The following is a 25809-nucleotide window of genomic DNA, read 5'->3' as shown; positions in this document are numbered from 1 at the left end:
TCGCTTCTTCCCTGATGTCAGTGCGACAGGGGTATAAAAGAGGCAGCCAATGCCATTTTCTTCAGTCTTTCTTGCCGCGCGGTGCCCGAAGCAGAAGCAGTTCGCAAGTGCCGGTCGGCCGACTCCTGAGATTTTCAAATCGAATTTCAGACCGAAGTCTTCAATAAAGCTAAGTACCCCGTTGGGGAACCTTTTCTTGCCTCAGTCCGATGTCAGAAAAAGTTAATAATTGCATTTCTTGTGGGAAGCAAATACCTCATAAGGATTTTCACTCTTATTGTATCCCTTGCCTAGGCCCAGACCACAACGTCACAGGTTGTCGGTTTTGTGCTCTGTTTAACAAACGAACTATTAAACGTCGGTTTGATTTCGCCCGACATTATTTTGGTAGAAAATTTAATTATACCATGCCGTCGGAGCAACGGACGACCGGGATGCATAAAAAGCACAAAGATAAGGACAGACAGCCGAGACCCAAACCAGACACCGAGGCCTCTGCTAGGCCAGTCGCCGGTTCTCCGGTTTTCAGTGAGGCGCCTATGCAGCCCCTGACGACTGCTGATTTAAAACCCCAGCCTGCATCCGACTCCCAAGCGGAGATTACAGGGCCTCCAGAGCCTTTATCTTTAGGCCCTTCTGACTCCATGGCTGAAGGGGATTCCGGTGCAGTTGAAAGGCCGTCAGTTACTGAAGGTGTCTTCAGACCGACTACTCTTACTATTAAATCCTATGCAAAACTGAAAACTCCCTTAAAAGTAAGGAAGCCTGTACAGCAGTCTCCAGTGCAAGGCCCCATGCCTAAGAAACAGATGCTTAAGATGGCCGAAGACTTAATTACCCTAATCAGGGGTTCCCATCCCCCACCTGACAAAAGGCCTAGACAGGAGGAGGACTACGCTTCCTCTGACCAGGTTTCCATTTCCTCAGATTCTTCTGAGGAATAGGAGTACTCTTTTCCCCCTTATGAGGACTCTGATGCTGAAGAGTCTATTCCTTCAGCATCTCCCCCAGAAGACTACTCTTTTGGGGAAACTTTACATACCATGAGGGAACATTTCCACTGGGAAGGCCAGGATTACTCTGATTCTAAGAAAAGGCTCCGAGAGTTCCTCTTACTACCCCAGCACAGACCCCTTGCTGTTCCACCTCTGTTAGACATTGTGGATGATGTTTATTCAGAATCTAGCCTTAACCCAGATTGATTACCTCCTGCACCAGCCAAACCAGACAGATACTACAGAGTCCCTGACTCACATAAATTCCTATATAAAAGCCCTGTTGCTGACCCAGAAACCATTTCCCAGGGTCCCAAAGGGGTTAAGGCCTCTATTGCTAAAAATCCTGTACCGTCTGAAAGGGATTCTAGAGCACTAGACAGATGGGGAAAGAAAGTATATACCTCAGCTACTCTAGCTATGAGGGCCTTAAATTGCCAGTTTCACATGCTGAAATATCAACAATGTTTGATGTCTCAATTAAAACAAAAAATGAGCACACATACAGAGCAGCCTGATTACAAGGAAATGCAAGATTTGTTGCATGCAGCAGAACAATTGAGAAAACATACTTTGCAATGTGGATTTGATTCATTGGAAGCTTCTTGCAGAGCAGCTGTAACAGGGTCTGTCATTCGTAGGCATGCTTGGGTAAAAGAACAAACTTTACCTGATCATGTTAAAGCAAAGTTATTGGATGCACCCTTATAGCAGGATGTTTTATTTGGTGTGAAAGCAGAAGAGGTTTTAAAGAAAATGGAGGATAAGGCAAAATCTATGCAGACGGTCAAGGATTTTTTACAGGTTCAACCCCCACGTTTCAGCAGAAATTGGCAAACCAAAAACTGGTTCTTTCCAACTTCTGAGAGACCACAGAGGGGCAAATACAGACGCCGAAGGGGCGGAGGTCAGCCACAAGGCTCTTACAAGCCACGACAATGGGGTGCCACAACCCAGAAAGGAGGAGAGGACAGGTCTCAAACTATCGGAAGACAAACACAATGACTTACCCCTCAGACTGCCAAGCAAATCGCTCTTGGCAACTCCCTTGGGAGGAAAACTTGCACTTTTTGCAGACAATTGGCACATCATCACAAAAGACAAATGGATGCTAAATATTGTAACTCAAGGAAACAGGTTCCACTTTCACACTTTACCAAGGATAAAAGGAATGCCAAACCTACCATCAAATCAATGGGCAGAGGCTCAAAGACAAATTACAGCACTCATGGACATGAGAGCCATTCAACAGGTTCCTACACAGAAGCAAGGACAAGGATTTTACTCAAGACTCTTTCTGGTTCCTCGAAAGGACAAAGCCTGGAGACCCATTCTGGACCTTTCAATTCTAAACACATACCTGGAAGTACCCAAATTCAAGATGTTCACACTACAGCAGCTTCTTCCCATGCTGGGCAAGAAGGCTTGGCTAGTAACATTGGACCTCAAGGAGGCATACCTGCATGTCCCTATTAGACAAAATTGCAGAAGATACCTCCGATTTATAGCAGGTACAACTCATTACCATTTCTCTGCACTGCACTTTGGTTTATCTACTGCGCCCAAGGTCTTGACAAAATGCCTGGCACCGGTAATTGCATACTGCAGTCAAAGAGGAATCCAAATATACCCATACCTGGACGACTGCCTTATTCAAGCAGACAGCAAGGACATTATTTTAAAACATCTGGCGTTTGTAAAAAAAAAAAACCTACTAAGTTGCCTAGGGTACACAGTAAACGAAAAGAAGTCAAAACTAGTGCCCTCACAAGACATAATATTCCTGGGTGCCAGCTTAAATACAATGGCCCAGATGGCTTATCTCACGCCAGACAAGCAAGGACAACTGACTCAATACTTCAAAATGATGGCAACAAAGACCCAACTCCCTGCAAGAAAAATTCTGCAGGCCTTGGGATTCATGGCATCTTGCATACTACTAATACCATATGCCAAACTGCATATGAGGAAATTACAATGGTACCTGAAAAGCGTATGGACTCAACACAGCCACAGCTTGGAAACAATAATACCACTCATTCCCTGCCTTCAACAGGAGTTTCTATGGTGGGCTCAGTCTTGTCACCTCAACAAGGGTCAGCATTTCACCTTGCCCACAGCCAGGCAAACAATGACAACAGATGCATCGGATTATGCCTGGGGAGCACACATGGCAGGACAGTGTATTCAGGGCAAATGGTCTGCAGATCAAATACATCTCCACATCAATCAAAAAGAGATTCTAGCTGTACAAAATGCCCTAACAGCTTTCAAGGACCTCCTACATCCAGGACAACTTCTAATAAAGATGGACAACACCACAGTGATGTGGTACATAAACAAACAAGGGGGCACACATTCCTACCCCCTATGCAGGCAAGCAATGACCTTGTGGAACACAGCACTGACCTACCAAGTTCAACTACAGGCACAATTCCTGCCAGGAAAGAAAAATACATTGGCAGACGAACTAAGAAATATCATGGATCCCTCACGAGTGGAAACTAGACCCACAAGTATTCACAATGTAACTCAAAAATGGGGGAGCCCAGACATAGATCTGTTTGCCTCCCCCCAAAACTACTAACTGCGAAAGTTTTGCACAAGGACATACCACACACTAGCTTGGAAAGTGGACGCCCTCTCATTCAGTTGGAAAACACTAACAGTGTATGCCTTTCCTCCACTGCCTCTCCTGGCAATGGTGCTGCTAAAAGCCAGATTAGAGAGGCCACAAATGATTCTCATTGCTGCAGACTGGCCACGCCAACACTGGTATCCAATATTAAGGAACATGGCTCAAGGTCCACTATGGATTTTACCCCAAATTCCTCACCTGCTGACTCAGCAAAACAATCAGATTCTACACAGCCAAGAATTTAAATCTGGCTGCATGGCAGATTACCTAAACAACCAGTCAACACTTCTCTCTACAGCTGTTATGGATGTCATTCTGGAGGCCAGGAGACCCAGCACCAGGAAAACCTACTCAGACAAATGGAAAAGATTCTGCGCCTGGAACCAGGCTAAAGGCCAAAATCCTCTTGTCCCAAATATTCCTCAGATTCTGCAATATTTAACTGAGATGTTGCACAAAGGCCTTTCCTTTTCATCTATAAAGATCCACGCTTCAGCTATTTCAGCTCATTACAACACGGATCCTCCTATTTTTTCACATCCATTATTAAGACAGTACCTCAGAGGGGCTAAGAACATAAGACCACCCCAAAGAGCACCAACACCAACTTGGGACCTCAATTTTGTTTTGGAAAAACTTACACTACTGCCCTTCGAGCCAGCTTTTTCAGCTGATTTATAATTTGTATCATGGAAAACTGCCCTGCTGCTAGCAATAACTTCAGCACGAAGAGTCTCAGAGCTACAGGCCCTAATGGCAATGGAGCCTTTCATCATTTTTCATCAAGACAGAGTCTCTTTACGAACTAACCCTTCCTTTATGCCAAAGGTAGTATCCAGTGTGGCTCTAAACCAAACCATTCATTTACCCACCTTTTATCCAAACCCCCAGAATAAAGGGGAAAGGCTCCTACACTCTTTGGACATTCACAGGCAATTACGTTTCTACTTGGATAAAACAAAGGTTTTCAGAAAATCTGATCAGCTCTTTGTATCCTATGCTGCAGGATCTCAAGGAATGCCTATATCAAAACAGACCCTTTCAAAATGGATAAGACATTGTATCCGTTTCTGCTACACACACACCATGGGAAACCTGTACCTGGTAACATTAGGCCTCATTCCACCAGGGCTACAGCAACATCAGCAGCCTTCCTCAGAGGGGTACCAACCAAGGATATTTTGGAAGCTGCAACTTGGAGTTCAGTGCGCACCTTCACCAAGCACTACCACTTACCTCTATACTCAAAAACCAGAGCTGGCTTTGCCACTGCAGTTTTGCAGGGCCTACTAGCTTCTCCAAACCCTTTTTAGTGCCAACCGCCCAGCCTTAGCTTTGGGATTCAACCCGTGTGTGATGACTGCAGCAGTGTAACACGATGAACATAGTACAGTTTTTTACCTACCATGAATATAGATGTTCGTGTGTTCACACTGCTGCAGTCCAGGTTACCCTCCCACCTTCCCCTCTTCTTACCTGGGTTTTATCTATAGCTCCCTGTTTATACAATTTCTAAGATGTATTTCTGTATGGTGTATTTGCTTACAGCTGTAGCTATTGTTTTCTACTTATGTAATTTACTTAGGATTATGTATTGCCTTCCTATTTGGGGGCACCTGACATCTGGGGCAAGAAAAACTGAAGAAAATGGCGTCGGCTGCCTCTTTTATACCCCTGTCGCACTGACGTCAGGGAAGAAGCAACAGCAACCGACGCCGGACCAAGACTTTGGAACTCGGGCCGACTGCGGGACCGCCTGACGGCAGATAACACAAGTGTGATGACTGCAGCAGTGTGAACACTCGAACATCTACATTTATGGTAGGTACAAAACTGTACTTTTTATCTCAAAGGAACAACCTTTTCCCAATAATAGACTGTACTTCACATCCCTGTCCCTAGTTACTTCATCTGTTAAGCTGTCCACAAGGCTTACTGGGTATTTTCTCTGTATAAACAGTTTCCTAATAAATTCTACCTCATTAGAGAACACAGATAATTCACTACACATTCTCGAGGCTCTAATTAACTGCCCCTTCACAATTCCCTTCTTTTGAAATTGTGGATGACCACTATCGTAGTGTAAATATGAGTTTGAGAACATGTGTTTCCTAAATATCTTAGATTGGAAACAGTTGTTCATAAAATCCTTGTGCAAAGTTACATCTAAATCATCAATTTTCTCTAAAGATGAAGTGTATGTAAATCTTAGAAAGTCCGTTGTACTATTAATATAGGTCAAAAAGGATGTCAGTTCGTCTACTGACCCCTGCCAAAGCAAGCAAATGTCATCCAAAAATGTGTATAACAAACAATACTTCTGTACCATTCAGTTTCCATAATAAAGTTCCTTTCCCAAAAATATAGAACCAAGTTGGAGTACAGGGGGGTACATACCGCTCCCATAACAGTGCCTTGTTCTTGTTTGTAATCTTCACCATTGAAATATACATAATTATTTTTACAAAGGTTAAACCCGTAAATTGGCCATAGACTTATCATAGTGACTAGGAATGTGTTGAAATGACATGCAACTTGCACGTTTCTTTAACCAAGTGAGCTACTGCACATTAATTTATTGAAAGGTGGGGGTCCAAATTTTTGTTAAATAAAAAATGTGCTTTTCTGTACCCAAAGCAGATGTGTAACGCTAGGCACTGTTGGGCTGTGGACTTTTTTTTTTTTTTTTTTTAGTGGGTGATTGCCTTCTGTTTAACTTTTAATCTTTCATAGCCACCTTCCTAAGCCGTGGTGTCTTATCACCTACTTCATGCAGTCTCATCAGTGGACTGGCTAGTAAGCTATAGAGCAGTCTCGATAATTGTTTGTATTAAGTTTTGGACTCAAGTATTAGAGGTCTGAAACATTCTTATAACTTCCTTTCGGTTTTACATTCAAACCCTTAAATAAATGAGCATAAAGTGTACAGAGCATTTTTAAATGTCTCTTCCACCTGATTAGGATTTACTTCTTTATTGTGTTGTCTTTTAGGGAAGAAGAGGCCATGAAGAAGCAGCAGGAAGCAAAAACAAAAGTTGGGAAGAAGAGACGAGACAAACAAATGCATCGGCAAGATATTCCTAAAGAGGAGGAAGTGCAAATGGAAGGAAGAAGGCCTAAGAAACAGAAATCCGAACTGAACATTGGAGTGGAAGAAGAGGAAGAGCTATTTTTACTACCCAAGGACCATGATGGTACAGTGGAGGTTCCAGGCAAAACCGAGAAGAAGAAAGCTAACAGTGAAGATGTTCCTGCACAGACCAGGGCTGGGCAGGAAGTTCTGATAGTTGCCCCAGAAGCAAGAGATAATGTAACAGGCCATGCAAAGAACAAACGAAAAAAACTCAGAAAGAGACAAAAAAGGCTGCTTTTGGGTAACAAGGTAAAGTTGGGAGGGTGGGAGTTCAGCAATCAAAGACTGCGGGCTTATGGCCTCAACCCCAAACGCATCAAATACAGACAAATGCACAGAGAGAAAATGAAGAAAGAGAAAGCAAAACATACTGATGAAGTGAAGGACTAACCACAACATGCCATGGCTGATGTCTGTAGTTTGCAAACATTGAGTCGTGGACATTTTAATAGAAGTTAAAAAAAAATTACCAGAATAAGCCCCCCTGGGAGTGACATGATGACTGTTTAAAGAAACTTGCACGAAGTGCATCAGGGTTGGTTAGGTTTCGATATGATGCGGTGTGAGTGCCTCATGAGAAATGCAGACTGAAGAGGAAGTCGAATTGGTGCCTTTGATAAAGCTTAGTGGTCCATGAACTGACTCTTTTTAAATTGCCTTTTAAAAGTACAGACCCGTGGGGCAGATGAAATAAATTTGTACAAGCAGACATGCATCACAATTGTGAGGTTCTGAAATTAAGCGGTTTCCTAGGGTGTGGTTTGAATTGGATATAGATAACATGTAAAAGAATGCATTTGTGCCATGACTCCATTTAACGTTCCCTGGGCTCTATAAGTTTGCATGCGAAGTAGCAGCAATGACAATAAGGTCTGAGCTGGTCCTTGGTTTGGTCAGTACTGGTGTATTAACACTGGATTGCCTGCTTTTCCTTAGAAACTGAGCATCAGACTTTTCTCTCAAGGCTCCAGCATAATGTCAGGCATGAGCCTCGGGCCTCCAGGTGGAAATGTAGTGGCATGCTACTACCTGATTGAGCTGGCCGGTAGTCTGGATTGTGTGCCATAAGTGACTAGTCAGGAAAGCACACTATTAAGGGATAATGCAGCATTTGTTGCTGAAGTGCTACGTATTTCAAGGGCTGTTTCCAGTTTAAATTGCTAACTAGGGATGTAGAGTATTACTTTATTCCTTCAGTCATCTAAGATGCAAGTTATCTGAATGAATGTTCTCCTTTACTTAGGATGTAGTATTTTACTGGGATCTGGCTCTGGAAATCTTGAGCTTTTGGTCCCTCCTGCCCTTAATTAGATAAGTGTGTGATCCTGACTTCCATGTGTATATGGGTCATGCCCAGAAGCAAGATTCGGCTTTACTGTACCATTCCAAGTTGTGTTTTTCTTTCCCTGGTCATTTAATGACGGTGTTTAGTTTGCTCTGAGGATGTAATTTAAGGCGCTACTTTTGATAGGTGCATCTGTAATTGATCAATTTACTTATTATGTTCTGCACCAGTACAACATAGCATGCATTTGAAAAGATGTTGAACACAGTACCTTGATTCTGAGTCTAACTTCAATTGTTTTTCTGTGAAGCTCCTGATACTTCGTGTTTATGTACGAAGCAGAGAGTAGGTTTAAGGGTGTAACACCTCTGCTGTGTGTGATTGTTCTGTAAAATCAAGTTGCAGGCAGAGCCCTGATTTTCCGTGGATTTACTTCATTTACATGTTGTATATTCTCAATTACAAAGAAGAAAACGTGTTAAATCATGTACTTATAGGTAACAGTCCACAGTAAGAACAGCAGCAGCAGTTATCAGTGGTGTGACACTTTTGGGAGACGGTGTTAATATTCATCCCCCAATGTGTGAAATTTTAGATTCATACCCCTGGTGGTACAAACAGTCCTTGAATGCTGTCCTGTAGTGACTTCATGGGGGGCACACATTGTATGCAAGCCCAGTCCTCATTAAAAGTGGAGATGGTCCTTGCTGCGTGTTGCATCTTCCTTTGGTGACTTGTACAGCCTTAAGTCTCCAGCATTTTACGTGGAAATTCAATTACTTCACAAGCTGATTTCTAAATTAGTTTGAAATTTGACTATTGCACAAACAGATTGGCTTCCTAAGTGACTTTATTTTGTTTGAACCTGTAGTTGTACCACTTAATTGTCAGTACTGTAATTTTATGGTCCCCTTCATGTGCTATGTGGAGAGTAAGATATGGGCACCTGTATGCATTTGTGTCATCTTTTTATGTAGCCACGATTGTACAGCTCTTGTATGTCTCACTAATGTGAAAGTATGTTGTCAGAGGTATTTGATTATATTGATATTCATTGTTGACTTAAAACACTTGTGTAATCATTGTATATAGAGGGGGTTCCAATTTTTAACCAGAGTAATGCATGGCTATACTGTGTAACTATTTTCATTTAGACATCACTGCTGCAGTAGAGTGTTTATCCTTAGATAATAACAGTAGGCAGATGGCTGCCATCATAGGTTTAACTTCCAGCACTCTTTGGGCATCTCCGTGGTGCAGCTGGATTCCTTTGTTTCCCAGGACAGCAGGTAAACATGAACTAAAAGGCAGAGCAGCCTATTTTTATATTCTCTGATTTTTTTGTCAAAAAAACAGTTGGTTGAAAGTCCATATATCATTTCTAGGCTTCTTCCAGAAAGTAAATACCCTGTTTGGAAACAGTTTTCATGGTATTTAAATTGGCTTATTGTATAAATATCTGATTAAAGTTTTTTTTTTCAATTGCTTGTAATTCTGAGGTCCATGGTATCCACAGAGCAGCTTATATGCACTTGCAGGAGACAAATTCCACATAAGGGCTATAGTCTACAGTGCTTATATTATTTCAGGAAGGCTCACAGTACCGCCTGCTTTGAGCACTGTACTACTTTTAACAAGAAAACATTGCTCTTTCGGGCTCAGATTTAGGACCTTGTAACACAGAAATCTTGTGACACTAGCACAGGGGGTGTTTTCCTCTTCTGTGTACAGAAGTGCTATCTGCTGTTGGCCTTGAGTGAAAAAATCTCACCCAAAAAAGAGAGGCTGTTGAGAAAAAGCTGAAAAAGATTTTTATGCAAAGGTAGTGGGCAGAGAGAGCATGAGGCCTTACAGACTCTGTCATTCCATCTGAGGATGTTGGGTGTGGTGAAGTTCAGCTCACCTTAAGTCCAGGAGTCTCCTATACCTGTCTGTATTGGCCTCTTAGAAGGCAACTAGTGGAATCCATTCATCCACTGCTGGTCAGGCTCCATTCAGCAGGAGAAGAAAATGTCCAAGTCAGTTACCAGTTTTTGAGCACTGGATAGCTGTTCTTAAACTGTTTTGACTTCATTGTTACAAGCCACAGTTGTAAGTTCAAATATCCTAACATATTTGGTATAGAAGCTAATAAGAGTCCCAGTAACTGAAAGTGCACAGGCCATCCAGTTAAAGGGAGGAGGCCTCAGTTACTTTCATTTTTGGGCCAATGTCCCAGGGCTGGTCACTTCCTCTATTGATGCCACCTCTCCATCTGTGCTGCATTCAGTTGTAGGAAGTTTGCAAAACAGTATACAACTGCAGTTGTTCTCAGTAGGGGTCATGTCATATGATGAGGATATTGTATCCTTAGGTCAACTTCCAGAGGATAACTTCCTTCAGTGAGATGCTTAATCTGGTAAAAGAACATTTTAAGAGCAGTTCAAAAGAGCCCAGACCAGTGGCTGTTCCTTACAGTTGTACAGACACCTGAGGACTAATTTGAAGCAGTGTCCCAGCCTGATTCTTACAGTTGCTAGTACCCAAGAAGCCTGACATGTTTACTGGTGTCTGACATTCTATAAAAACTCTTTGTGAGAATCCAATAGCTTTGTCCTTGGGGTCTATACTGCATTGGCCTGTTTAAACCACGGGATTGATACTGCATCATATTGCTTGGGCTGGAAGACTGGTACTGCATCAGCCTGCACTGGCCACAGGATTTATACTGCATCAGCCTGCACTGGCCACACGATTTGTACTGCATCAGCCTGCTTGAGCCACAGCATGAGTATATGCATGGACAGTGGGATTAATACTTTGGCTTGCTTGGGCCACCAGGTCAGTACAGCATCGGCATGCTTGGGCCCCAGAATCAGTGCCACATCAGCTTGCATGGCTTATGGCTCAGCCACTGTATTATGATATCAGGGATACCCCCACTGGACAAAGAAAATTTGATGTCTGGACTCCCTTTTTAGGAGCTATTTAAAACTGGAGGAAAAAGGCGAAGGCAGTAGAATCCGTTAAGCAACTTTTCTTCATTTCCCAGGTACAGCAGGAAGTACCCCACCAAGCAGTGGCTGTTTTACAAAAAGTAGTTGAAAGCAGGATAGTTTATACACGACATGATGTTTAAAAAAGAGAAAAGCTTAGAATGGAGGCAGAATCAAGGTTATGTAGCAAGGTATGGAGAGCAGAAGGGCAGTACTAAGTATACAGTCAGTAAACCCCTGCCCTCTGCCTGCACCGGTGGAGTATAGTGATAAAGGCCTGATAGTGGAGCAGGTAACCCCATTTCAAAAAAAAAAAAAAAATGGCTTGGATGCTTGATTGAGCTGGCATGTAGTATGGGCATGCCCATCCTGGGGGTTGTGTGTGTGCATGCTCAGACACACCTTCATCATTGATCCCTGGTTGAGGCTGGGGACATAAAGGGGGTTGTCTGTGGGAACAGTGCTATGGCTTGAGTTGCACTCTGATCTTAGATGATATGCTAGCGTAGCCCATTGTGTGCCTTTCCCAGGGGGTTTATGGGCCACGCAGAGGACAGGGTCTTGGAAGAAAATATTCCTCAGTAGCAATGTGGTGCTGCATCAGGAGGTATCTGTCTCCTCACTGGTCCTGAACATGGGTAAAACGTAGTCTGGGATGGTTAAGTTGATCTGGGTAGACCTGGTGGACAAGATGGGGGTGCCTAGGGAGCTGTGGGAATCCAGAAATAAAGCATAAAAAGTCTGTGGCTCTCTCTTATGTGCTCTTTATATGTTTTGGGAGGGAGAGTCTCTGCCCCCCCCCCCCCAAAAACTGCCTTCACATAACAGACCTAACTAAGCTTTGCATAAATATTTTCGGTTGTCCTTTTATTGGTTTCCCTATTCCTCCTCTTTATACAAATTTTCATAAAATTTCTGAAATACCTATAATACCTCTGTAGGATCGGTGGGTTTTTTCTTATAGGCTTCCCAAGATTGGTGACAGCCCTTTTCTATTTTCTGTTGCCTTTCTAAATTCCTACATATTATACAAATAGTCTCTTACTTTCCTTTTAACACTGGGCACTTGTTGTTCCTGTTATTCTGTGAAATTGCCTTGTCTGCAGTACTTTTACCTTTGACAACCTCCCTATAAATAATTCCTGTTATGTCTTTCCCATAAATTTGTCTAACTTCTACCTTGTTTTTAAATTCCATTTTCATTTTATCCCACTCACTAGCTGTTCCTACTGAAGAAATTTATCTTCTCTATTCATTCTGAAATCATTTCCACATCCTATTCCTTAAAGTCTTCTAACAGTTAAGTAGGATAGTGTCATTGTCTCATTTTTACTTCATTACCCGGCATCATATTCTTTGTTTCTGTTGATCTGAAATGGTCAGTAGTAATGTGTTTCAGAGTTTTCAGTTGAATAACACGCTCTACTGAAATATAATTTCTATCCAGGCTAGCTTATTTATTTTATATGAGGGAGTGATGTATACATTCTGGCTAGTCTATTTATTTTATCTTAAGGAGTAATATGAAGTTATGAGTTCCTCCTGCTAAAATTGCATCTTTCATACCAGATATTCTCATGCACATCTTCAGAAATCTTACCTCTTATGTTATTTTTTTCCCTTCTACTCCCCTTGATGCATCCTCACCATTGGAAATCAGGTTCCAGTCTTCATCCATAAGTAATATTACCTGCTGAAAGCTTATTACTTTTCCAAGAATTCTGTTAACCTCTGTAATAGTTTTAGCTGGAATAGAAATACGTGCCAACATAATCCTCCCTTGCCAGTAGTCCCTTACTACCATAAATCTACCTTTATTGTATTTTTTCACTTTCCTGTTAGTATGGACCCCCTCTAGCAATCAGTAGTATTACTCCCCTTTTCCTTTGTCCCACATATTCTACTTAATATTCACCCTAAAATCCTTATTTTGTCAAATTTGCATGCCCATTTAGATCCTAATTTGTTTCCAGTAACATTGCTATTTACACCCTACACATCTTAATATAATTCAGCGTTCTTTGCTTTTTGTTTATAGCTCTAAGACTATTTTGTTAATATTGACAAAGTAGCCATTATAACAAGATTTTACACCCACTTATTGTACTTGTTAATTCTTTTTAATGCATATTTCCAACGTTTAGCTAACATGCATACTGTAACATTTCTCTGGCTGATCTCTTTATGTAGTTGCTTCTAATCTCCATTTGAACTCATGTCATATTTCTCAAGACTTTTTGCATCAGTAAAAACACACAAACAAAAAAACTAAATAGATATTCAGCACTCCTCCACACTCTTAACTTACATTGAACCCCAAATTATGTGCATTGTCCATAAATTAAGCTTACCCCTCCACACAGGAGCAGTTGCCCAAATTGATGGATGCACCTACAGACATTACCTTTTCTATAATTAAGTTTACCCATGCTAAGGTACACATTAAAATCTGTGTTCCCACATACACTGATTGCTCTCCGTTATCTTATCTGTATTTCTCTCCCAAATGTGAAAAACACCCATGCAAATGGAGAATAGTTGCATGACCACCGAATCATACACCAATGCACTGTACGAACACACACACAAATGCATGTATCTCATCATACCCAATAAAACCAAGACTCTGTCCTCCAAAAAGGGAAGCCAATCTGATGGTCCCCTGCCATAAACAGAGCCCTACAACAGTAGGAGGAAAATAATGTGGAATAAGGTGAAGTCCCATGACTGGAAAATCTCCCTTATCAGCCCCAACAAAAAGTTGAGATCCCTCATAAAATCCTCTAAAGCTAGCCATGAAAACAGAATTGCAGCAGATAGTAAAGACATCCACAATGCCTTCTATAGTTATGTAAAGAATCTCCACGGCAATACCCAGATTTGCTCTGAGCTACTGCACAATGGTACATCCTATACTGAGTCAACAGATATTGCCAATATACTGGCCAACAGATTCAGTGCCAGCTTTACCCATCTCCCCCCACCAAAGGACCAGTCACAATACCAGTAGATTGCCAGGCACCCAGTATTACTGCTGCACAGGTTAAAGCAGCACTGTCCAAGGCCAAGAATACAGCTTCTGTGAGACCTGACAATGTCCTTGGCTGTGTTCTACATGAACTACAGAGTGAACTGGCACCTCACCTGTGTGCCCTGTTCAATCACAACCTCACCTCAGGCTTTGTCCATACTGAATGGTGGACTGCTACAGTCATCCCTCTCCACAAAGGAGGAGTGACTACAGACCCTGGGAACTATTGCCCATTAGCCTGACGAATCTGATATGCAAAGCTATGGAACGCATCATCATGGACCTAATAAACAAGGATATAGGGAATCTTCAAACTCTGGAACCCACACAGTTTGGTTTTGTGAAGGGTAGATCATGCCTGCTCAACTTCTTTGAGTTAGTCACCACAGATGTGGATGAAGGCAAGGTGGTTCATACAGCCTGCTTTGATCTGGCCAAGGCCTTTGATACAATTCCCCACTTAGGAATCATAGGAAAAACTCACTAAGCTAGGCATCAACCCCTATATCACTAGGTGGGTTGCAAACTGTCTCACAGGTAGAACCCACAGTGTAAAAGTAGCTGACTCCAAGTCAGACTGCCGACCAGTCATGAGTGGAGTCCCACAGGGTTCAGTCCTTGGTCCTCTCCTGTTTGGTATCTACTTCTCAGAAGTCCAGGCCAAAACAAAGGGACTCTGGCTGACAAAGTTCGCAGACGATTGCAAGTTGGGAGCTATTATTAACTCCCCAAGTGATGTTGACATCCTACAGAAAGGCCTCACTGAGACCAACAACTAGTGTCAGAACCATGGCCTTAAGCTCAATGCCAAAAAATGTGTCGTCATCCCCTTTGGGAATAACCTGATTCCCATGAATTACCACACTGATGGTAGTCCGCTGAACACAGAAGGCATTATAAGAGATCTGGGAACACAGGTTGACAGCAACCTCTCTTTTGACCACCACATTGCCACTGTGGTCAGAAAGTCCTTCTATGTGGCACATCTCATTACTAAGGGTTTTGCATCCAGGAAGAAAGAGGTCATTGCCTCCCGCTAGTATTTCCTCATTAGGCCAGTCATTGATTACAATGCCCCATTTGGCATGTACCTCACTAAACACCTGTAACAACTGGAGAGGCTGCAAAAGTACCTCACAAAGAGGATCCTAGGCCTTAAACATTTGTCCTATATGGACAGACTTAAAAAACTCCAACTATTCTATGTTTCATATCACTTACTTAGAGGCGATCTCTGATTGACTTACAAAGCCATGTCTGACCCAGCTCTGTTAGAAATGCTGCATCTAAGGAAATCCCAATCTCTCCGCACCACACGCTCCAGAGACCTCAACCTCATTACCACAATCAACAAAACATGCTTGAGGGACACGTTCATAACCCAGGGACTGCCCATACTATGGAATAGACTTCCATACATGTCAAGCAGAGCACCTCACTGGCCCTCTTCAAGAGAAATCTTGATGAGTGGATGGAAAATATAAAATTCACACCAGGGATCACTCCAGTGGCTTTACTCGACAGAGGCACTGTGACTATGATCCGGTGGCACAATGCCAGGGTAATCTTATGGGCTAGGCTTGTTAAGGGTCCAGGGCCATTAGCCTAGTGCACACCTATGAACCTATATTGCATCTTGAATGTCACACCTGCCTTTCAGCATTCCCTAATTGCAAGGATAAAACTTACATCTCCTCTGCCTTTTGTATAGTGAGCACTAATTTTCTAGAAACACTCTTGATGTTCATCGTGTTACACACTGCTGCAGTCATCACTCTTGGGTTATCCTGCCGTCAGGCGGTCCCGCAGTCGGCCCGAGTTCCAAAGTCTTGGTCCGGTGTCGGTTGCTGTTGCTTCTTCCCTGACGTCAGTGCGCCAGGGGTATATAAGATGCAGCCGATGCCATTTTCTTCAGTCTTTCTTGCCGTGCGGTGCCCGATGCAAAAGCGGTTCGCAAGTGCCGGTCGGCCGACTCCTGAGATTTTCATTCCGAATCCAGAACCGAAGTCTTCTACAAAGCGAAGTACTGCGTTGGGGAAACTTTTTCTTGCCTCAGACCGATGTCAGTAAAAGTTAATAATTATATTTGTTGTGGGAAGCAAATACCTCATAAGGATTTCCATTCCTATTGTATCCCATGCCTAGGTCCAGACCACGATGTCACTGGTTTTCGGTTTTGTGTTAGGTGTAACAAGAGCACTATTAAACGTCGGTTTGATTTTGCCCGACATTATTTTGGCAGAAAATTCTATTTCACCATGCCGTTGGAACAACCGACGACCGGAATACACAAAAAGAGCAAAGACAAGGACAGGCATCCGAGGCCCAAAACTGACGAAGCCTCTGCTAGGCCAGTCGCCGGTTCTCCGGTTTTCAGCGAGGCGCCTTCACAGCCCCTGACGACCGCTTCTTTGGAACCACAGGCCACCTCTGACTCCCACGTGGAGATGGCTGGGCCTTCAGATACACCAGACTTGAGACCTACCGAGACTAACCCTTCTGAGGTCTCCGGAGTAGCTGAACAACCCGCAGCTTCAGAGGGTGTTTTCAGGCCTACTCAGTTAACCATTAAATCTTCTCCTAAATCTAAACCAAAGAAATAACTTCAGCATTCACCAGCACAGGCCTCCATGCCTAAGAAACAGATGCTCAAAATGGCCGAAGACCTAATTACTCTAATCAGGGGGTCCCACCCTCCTCCTGATAAAAGGCCTAGACACGATGCAGATTATGATTCATCCGACCAGGTGTCCATCTCCTCAGATTCATCCTCAGACCTAGGATACTCTTTACCCCCTTATGATGATTCTGATGCTGAGGAATCCATTGCTTCAACCTCTCCACCAGAGGACTACTCCTTTGGGGAAACCTTACATACCATGCGGGAGCATTTCCATTGGAAGGGCCAGGATTACTCAGAATCCAAGAAAAGGCTCAGAGATTTCCTTTTACTACATCAACACAAACTCCTTGCTATTCCGCCAGTGTTAGATACTGTGGATGATGTGTATGCTGAATCCAGCTTAAATCCTGATTCTTTACCTCCAGCTCCAGTTAAGCCAGACAGATATTACAGAGTCCCTGACTCCCACAAATTCCTTTATAAAAGCCCTGTTGCTGACCCTGAAACTATTTCCCAGAGTCCCAAAGGGGTAAATACCTCTACAGCAAACAATCCAGTCCCCTCTGACATAGATTCCAGAGCATTAGACAGATGGGGAAGAAAGTGTATACATCTGCAACTTTAGCAATGAGAGCCTTAAATTGCCAGTTTCACATGCTTAAATATCAGCAATATTTGATGTCTCAGTTGAAACAAAAAATGCTTCCAAATTCAGATCTTCCTAACTATAAGGAATTGCAGGATTTATTGCATGCAGCTGAACAAGTGGGAAAACATACTTTGCAATGTGGTTTTGATTCCTTAGAGGCCTCCTGTAGAGCAGCAGTTACAGGGTCCGTCATTAGAAGGCATGATTGGTTAAAAGAACAGACCTTACTAGATCATGTTAAAGCAAAGTTATTGGATGCACCCTTGTAGCAGGATGTTTTATTTGGAGTTAAGGCAGAAGAGGTATTAAAGAAAATGGAGGATAAAGCAAAATCTATGCAAACGGTGAAGGATTTCTTACAGGTTCAGCCTCCTCGATTTAGCAGAAATTGGCCAACAAAGAATTGGTCCTTTCCAGTTTCAGACAGACCTCAAAGGGGCAGATACAGACGTCCAAGAGGCAGAGGTCAACCACAAGGTACTTACAGGCCTCGACAATGGGGTACTTCAACCCAGAAAGAAGGGGAAGACAGGCCTCAACCTTATAAAAAGCAGACCCAATGACTTCCCACTACAGCTGCCAAATATCTCTCTCTTGGCAGCCTCCTTGGGGGGAAAACTTACACTTTTCAGTCACAATTGGCAGTTAATCATCAAAGACAAATGGGTTCTCAATATTGTCTCTCAAGATTACAGGTTTCACTTTCACACTCTGCCAAGGTTAAAAGGAATGCCAAATCTGCCACCAAATCAATGGGCAGAGGCTCAAAGGCAAATTACAGCACTCATGGACATGAGAGCTATTCAAGAGGTACAAGGACAAGGATTTTACTCGAGACTCTTTCCGGTTCCCAGAAAGGACAAAGCTTGGTGGCCCATTCTGAATCTTTCATCTCTAAATACTTACCTGGATGTTCCAAAATTCAAAATGTTGACACTACAGCAGCTTCATCCCATGCTGGGCAAGAAAGCTTGGCTTGTAACATTGGACCTCAAGGAGGCATACCTGCATGTCCCTATCAGACAAAATTGCAGAAGATACCTCAGATTCTTAGCAGGTTCAATGCACTATCAATTCTCTGCACTGCCCTTTGGCTTATCTACTGCGCCCAGGGTCTTTACAAAATGCCTGGCACCAGTAATTGCATTTTGCAGACAAAAAGGAATTCAAATTTACCCATATTTGGATGACTGCCTTATTCAAGCAGAGAGCAAAGACATTCCTCTAAAGCATCTGGCGTTTGTAAAAAGACTGCTAATTTGCCTAGGGTACACAGTAAACAAAAAGAAATCAAAACTAGTGCCCTCACAAGAGATCATCCTGGGTGCCAGATTAAATGCAACAGCACAGATGGCTTATCTCATGCCAGACAAGCAAGGACAACTGGTTCAATATTTCCAATTAATGGCAACAAAGACTCAACTCCCTGCAAGAAAAATTCTGCAGGCCTTGGGTTACATGGCATATTGCATACTACTAATTCCATATGCAAAACTGCATATGAGGAAACTACAATGGTACCTAAAGAGTGTCTGGTCTCAACACTGTCACAGTTTGGAAACAGTAATACCACTTATTCCTTGCCTTCGACAGGAGTTTCGATGGTGGGCTCAAGCCTGTCACCTCAACAAGGGACAGACTTTCACTCTACCCACAGCCAGGCAAACACAGACAACAGATGCTTCGGATTACGCCTGGGGAGCACACATGGCAGGAAAATGTATTCAGGGCAAGTGGAATGCAGAACAAAGGCATCTTCACATCAATCAAAAAGAGATGCTAGCTGTACAAAATGCCCTTATAGCTTTCAAGGACCTTCTGCATCCAGGACAACTTCTTGTAAGGACAAACAACACCACAGTTATGTGGTACATAAACAAGCAAGGGGGCACTCACTCATATCCCCTCTGCAGACAAGCCATGACCTTGTGGAACACAGCTATAGCCTATCAAGTTCATCTGCAAGCACAATTCCTGCCAGGAGAGAAAAACACACTGGCAGACGACTTAAGCAGAAACATCATGGATCCACACGAGTGGAAATTAAATCCACAAATGTTCAGGATGTTAACACAGAAGTGGTGGAGCCCGGACATAGATCTGTTCACATCCCCAATGAATTGCCAGCAACAGAAATTCTGCACAAGGACTTACCACCCGCAAGCATGGAAAGTGGATGCCCTCTCATTCAGCTGGAAAAACCTACAAGTATACGCTTTCCCACCACTGCCTCTCCTTTCAAAGGTACTCATAAAAGCCAGACAAGAAAGGCCAAAGATGATCCTGATTGCCCCAGACTGGCCACGCCAGCACTGGTACCCAATTTTAAAGAACTTAGCACAAGGGCCACCATGAATTTTGCCTCAAATCTCACAACTTCTGACTCAGCAAAACAATCAGATACTGCACGGCCAGCTCAAGACTTTAAACCTGGCTGCATGGCAAATTCCTTAGTCAAGCAAACAATGCCTCTCTCCAAAGCTGTTATGGATGTCATTCTGGAGGCCAGAAGGCCTAGTACCAGGAAAGCATATTCGGATAAATGGAAGAGATTCTGTGCCTGTAACCAGGTTCACAACCTTGACCCTCTTGTCCCAGATATTCCTCAGATACTACAATACTTGACTGAGATGATGGACAAGGGCCTCTCCTTTTCATCCATTAAGATCCATGCCTCTGCCATCTCTGCTAATTACAACACGGATCCACCTATTTTTTCTCATCCTTTGGTAAAACAGTACCTCAGAGGGGCTAAAAACATAAGACCGCCCCGTAGAGCACCAACTCCAACTTGGGATCTCAACTTTGTCTTGGAGAAATTAACTTTACCTCCTTTTGAGCCAGCTAACTCAGCAGACTTAAAATATGTCTTGGAAAACTGTACTGCTCCTGGCATTAACCTCAGCACAAAGAATTTCAGCGTTACAGGCACTAATGGCAGTGGAACCCTTCATCATATTCCACCAAGACAGGGTGTCTTTAAGAACAAACCCTACTTTTATGCCAAAGGTGGTGTCAAGTGTGGCTCTAAACCAAACTATTCACTTGCCAACTTTTTTATCCAAATCCACAGAATAAAGGGGAGAGACTACTGCATTCCTTGGACATACACAGGCAGTTACGCTTCTACTTTGACAAAACTTAAGCTTTCAGAAAAACTGAGCAATTGTTTGTATCATATGCTGCAGGAACACAGGGAAAAGCCATTTCAAAACAGACCATTTCAAAATGGATAGGCCATTGCATACGTTTCTGCTATACTCATCATGGGAAAACTGCACCTAACAACATTAGGTCTCATTCCACCAGGGCAACAGCCACTTCAACTGCCTACCTCAGAGGAGTACCTACCAAGGGCATTTTGGAAGCAGCAACTTGGAGTTCTGTACATACCTTTACCAAGCATTACCATCTGCCTCTTTACTCTAAATCCAGAGCTGGCTTTGCCACTGCAGTTCTGCAGGGTCTCATAGCCACCCCTAATGCCTTATAGAACCAGCCACCCTACCTCTGCTTTGGGATTCTACCTAAGTGTGATGACTGCAGCAGTGTAACACGATGAACATAGTACAGTTTTGTACCTACCATAAATGTAGATGTTTGAGTGTATACACTGCTGCAGTCCAGGTTACCCTCCCTCCTTCCCCTCTTACTTGCTGTTACTTACCCTGGTATTCTACCCTTGCTGCCTATGGGAATAATTTGCTGGTAACATAAAGTATTTGATTGCTTTTGTTATGTATGTTTTTATTAGCAATTTACATTGCCTACCTTTTTGGGGGCACCTGACATCTGGGGCAAGAAAAACTGAAGAAAACGGTGTCGGCTGCATCTTGTATACCCCTGGCGCACTGACGTCAGGGAAGAAGCGACAGCAACCGACGCCGGACCAAGACTTTGGAACTCGGGCTGACTGTGGGACCGCCTGACGGCAGGATACCCAAGTGTGATGACTGCAGCAGTGTATACACTCAAATATCTACATTTATGGTAGGTACAAAACTGTACTTTTTTTATTACTTTTCCCTTTTGCTGCAGTTTGTCAGGAGCAGCTCTTTCTGCTGGTATGAGTTTATCTTTACTAGTGTCGGTGGTGGCTGCTTTTTCATGGCCAGATTTGGAGCATTCACATGATGTGCCCTGTCAGTTAACAAGTCCTGCTATGGAATACTAGTCCAGTTACTTATTTGTGCTTTAATAAAATGATTGTAATGTTTTCCTTTCGCTTTCTCTTGTATAGCAAAAAAAAAACCTCACATTTTCTCTTGTGAGTTCTGTCTTTCATCAATTTCACTTGAAAAGCCTCATCTTGTCATTTTTTCCTGCATTTTAACCTGTGATTTCTGCAGCTTTATCAGCTCATTAAACATCTGAGTACATCTGATTTATTTTTCCTCTAAATTAATGGAAGGCATCTACTCCACTAAAGGTGAAACTTGTCCTACTTTTTTTTTTGAACTGCAGCAAAGTTCTTCCCAGAGTTTTTTTTCTTCTCCTTCTTTGGTTGATTTCCTTATTTTCTTCAGATTTTTTCTTTGCTGATATCTAAGCAGTGTGATGACTAGCCAGAAACAGTATTTTAATGAAATTTGTATCCTACTGGCTTTTTTAACACTTGATCTGATGTTGTCAGTTTTCATTCATTCCTCAACAATTGGGTTTGGAGCAGACCGTCGGTCTGTCTTGGACATTTTTTTAGCTCGTGGCCACTAGAATTTTCAAGCTCCTCCCTTACCCATAATGCTGTATCCCCAGCATACCTCAGCTCTTCTTTGCCATCATTGTGTATGGACGTGGTTGCTGTGAGCTCTCGAGCATTGGTTAAGTTAGTCAGATAAGTGAATTATTTAATTACTTCTTTACAGTTTTTTACTCGCTTTATATATTTTTATATCCTCCCTCCTACACTGATTTAGGTTGTTTCTTTATACCATTGTTGGTATTTCTCTCTCCCCTTTCTTCTCATACCTTTATTGGTAGTATCTCTCTATCTAAAAAATCACTTTCTTTCTTTTTTAGAAATAGATTTACAGTATTAAGATAGTTAAAAAGCTTTCAGAAATGTAAACAGTGTGGACACAAACCTCCTTTGTCTGACGCACATAATTTGTGCTTTTATTATTTAGGCCCTGATCATTTAAAAATTAATGGTGACATCTGTAGGCCGTTTAACCCTCGGTTGATTGTAAATTGCAAGAATAAGTTAATTCTGAAAGGTCTACTCACTCCCTGCGACCTTCTCGGAGTCACTATCTGTGACTCAACCCCCTAAACGTGACAGGAAAGAGCACAGGAAAAGGCTGTCTGATCTATCTGGATCTTCTACTCTGTCCTCAAATCCGACAGTAGAGCCCATTCGAAAAGTATCAAAAAAATCAGATTCAAAGTCTAAATCTTAGATAAGTCAGCGCTGGATGTCCAATCTGCTTCCTCGGATGCAGTATTATTGAATCCAAAACACTTACCCCAAACAGGGTATCCTGTACCTTCCAGAGTGCCATCTCCTTGTTTGGAGAGATGCCAACATTCCAGTCAGTAGCGTCATCCTCTCATACTTCCAGGAGCCTGAGAGAAGCTTACATGGATAGGATGATGAGGAAGATGTTCTTCATGTTTCACTGTTGCAGTCATCACACTTGGGTTATCCTTCCAGGGGTAGCCCTCAGTTGGCCCGAATACCAGAGGCTTAGTATTTCTGTATCAGTTGCTGTCGCTCCAGCACTGACGTCAGGTCATCAGTGGTATAAAATCAGGCAGCCGACGCCTTTACACCAGTCTTTCTTGCCTAGGAGCCCGAAGCAGAAGCAGTTTGCACGAGTGCCGGTCGGCCGCTACCTGAGTTTTCATTTCCAAATTGAAGTCGACGTCTTCTAAAGTTAAGTCCCCCCCCCCCCCCATTGAGGATCCTTTTTTCTTCCTCTAATCGTTGTCAGAAAAAGTTAACACTTGTCTTGCTTGTGGAAAGCAAATACCACACCGAGACTTCCATTCTTACTGCATCACCTGTTTAGGTCCAGACCTCGACGTCCCTCGCTGTCGCTTTTGTTCAACGCCAGAACTATATGTCATCGGGCCCTTATTGTAGCTAGATATTTTCGCTGTCAGTTCTCGAATTCCAATATGGCTTCGGTAAGCACAGGTCCAAAACTGCCGACGACGCTTCCGTTAAGCTAGTCATCAGTTCTCCAGTCCTCAGTGAGACACTTTCGCAGCCCCTGATGCCCGCTTCTGTGGATTGGCAGGCCGCTACTGAGACCCTTTCGGAGTCTGGTATGCTACGAGACTCTTCTTAGACTAAGGATCCATAGGATGTCTCTACCTTGGATGTGTCCGGAGTCGCTGAGCAGGCACCGGCTTCCGAGAAAGTTCTTCGCACTTCCGATACTCACCACAAACCAACAGCTTCTTTCGTGTCTTCACTTCTTTTTAAAACTACCGAGTTTCTAAGGCCCAGGGTACGAACTACGCACAAAAAAAATGACAACCCAAGCTCAGGCACCTGCTTCCATGCCTTAGTCTCAAATGCATAAAATGGCAGAAGACCTTATTATGCTTATTAGGGGAAGCCAGGTTACGCCTTCCAAAAGAAAGAGAGACCTGTCCCCAGTAGTTTTATCTGAGCAGGAGTCTGATGACTCTGATGCTTCTGAATATGAAGACATGCAACCCCTCTCTGCTTATCAGAATTCTGATGCAGAGGAATCCATTCCTTCTGCCTCTGCACCAGAGGATTTTTCATTTGGTGAAACCCTACATACTTTAAGGGAGCATTTCCAATGAGAATGTCAGGACTATCTTCAGTCAAAAAAGAGACTCAGGGAATTCTTAGATTTACCACAGCACAGACTTTTAGCCATTCCTCCTTTCCTGGATGTTGTGGATGATGTTTTTCTGGAATCCAGTTTAACTCCTGACACCCTTCCTCCTGCTCCCAGGAAACCTTACAGGTACTACAGAGTCCGTGACTCTTACAAATTCCTTTTCAAAAATCCTACTGTTGACCCAGAGGTTATTTCCCAAGGACCTAAAGGAATTAAAGCAACCTCAGCTAAGAATCCCAAGCGGTAAAAAAGTGTACACCTCTGCAACTCTTGCTATTAGAGCACTAAATTGTCAGTTCCACATGCTGAAATATCAGCAGCATACCATGGAACTCCTCAAACAAAAATATCTACCTTTCCTGCCTGTGCAGAAAATAAAGAATTACAATAGCTTTTGCAGTCTGCCTGCCAAATTACTAAGCACACTTTGCAGTGTGCCTTTGTCGCCCTAGAAGCATCTTGCAGGGCAGCAGTCACTGGTTCTGTCCTTAGAAAGCATGCTTGGCTTAAGGAACAGACCTTGCCAGACCATGTCAAATCAAAATTATTGGACGCACCATTGAACAAAGACAATTTGTTTGGCACCAAGGCAGAAGAGGATGGAAGAAAAAGCTAAATCTATGCAGACAGTTAAAGACTTTTTACTGGTCCAGCCTCCGAGGTTTAGTAGGCATTGCCCTTCCAAGCACTGGTCCTTTCCAGCCCCCTCCAGGTCAGCTCAACCCAGACCCAGGGGAAGCAGACCCCCCAGACAGCAGTCTCAGGGAATGCAGCGATCTAAGCAATGGAGTTCCCCTTCTTCAAAAACAGGGAGTGCTAAGCCACCCCTTATGGTAAGAACTCACAATGACTTTACACCTCCACCCCTTACCTCCGCCCACCTGCTTATGCCCCAAGGAGGAAAACTCTCCTTCCATGCAAACAACTAGGCCTGTATTACCAACGACCAATGGGTCCTCAACATAGTGTCCCAGGGATAAAAATTTTATTTCCACACTCTGCCCACCCCAAAAGGGTTCCCAGATCTTCCTCCAAACCAGTGTGCAGAGGCCAAAACACATTTCCTTTCCCTGCTCTCCATGAGGGCAATACAGCATGTTCCTGCAGACCAGATAGGCCAAGGTTTCTATTCCAGACACTTCCTGGTACCTGGCACCCAATCCTCAATCTATACATTCTAAATAACTTTCTGGTGATACCAAAATTTAAAATGCTCACCCTCCAGCAGTTTCTTCCTATGCTTTCCAAGGATGCTTGGTTAGCCACCCTAGACCTAAAAGAGGCCTACCTACACATCCCAATCAGGGAATCTTGCAGGAAATATCTACGTTTCAAGGCAGGATCTGTGCACTTTCAGTTCTCTGAGCTTCCCTTTGGCTTATCCACTGCTCCCAGAGTTTTCACAAAATGCCTGGCTCCTTCCATTGCTTTTTGCAGTCAAAGAAATATTAAAATTTACCCCTACTTAGACGATTGCCTGATTCAGGCAGACAGTCAGAAAAAGCTGTTATAGCACCTGACCTTTGTAAAGGACCTACTGACCTCCCTGGGGTATACTATCAACGAAAATAAATCAAAACAAGTCCCCACACAAAAAATTGTATTCCTGGGAGCAAGCCTGGACACAGCCTCCCAGATGGCATTCCTTACTCCAGAACA

At 43.1% G+C, this 25809-nt stretch overlaps 1 protein-coding gene across 1 annotated transcript in view; it reads left to right on the top strand.

The window, feature by feature from the left end:
* Positions 1-9533, top strand: part of KRI1 (KRI1 homolog) — a 1261256-nt gene extending 1251723 nt beyond the window's left edge. Inside the window, exon 19 of the mRNA XM_044084757.1 lies at positions 6625-9533. Within this exon, the coding sequence (XP_043940692.1) occupies positions 6625-7156 (532 nt within the window). The 3' untranslated portion in view covers positions 7157-9533. The remainder of the gene's footprint in view (positions 1-6624) is intronic.
* The last annotated feature ends 16276 nt before the right edge of the window (positions 9534-25809 follow it).

Source organism: Protopterus annectens, chromosome 9.part0 (assembly GCF_019279795.1).
Source record: "Protopterus annectens isolate FY-2018-M chromosome 9.part0, PAN1.0, whole genome shotgun sequence".
Classification (NCBI taxonomy): Eukaryota; Metazoa; Chordata; order Ceratodontiformes; family Protopteridae; genus Protopterus; species Protopterus annectens.
Note: the sequence above shows the minus strand (reverse complement) of the source record. Positions and strands in the feature narration are given on the sequence as shown.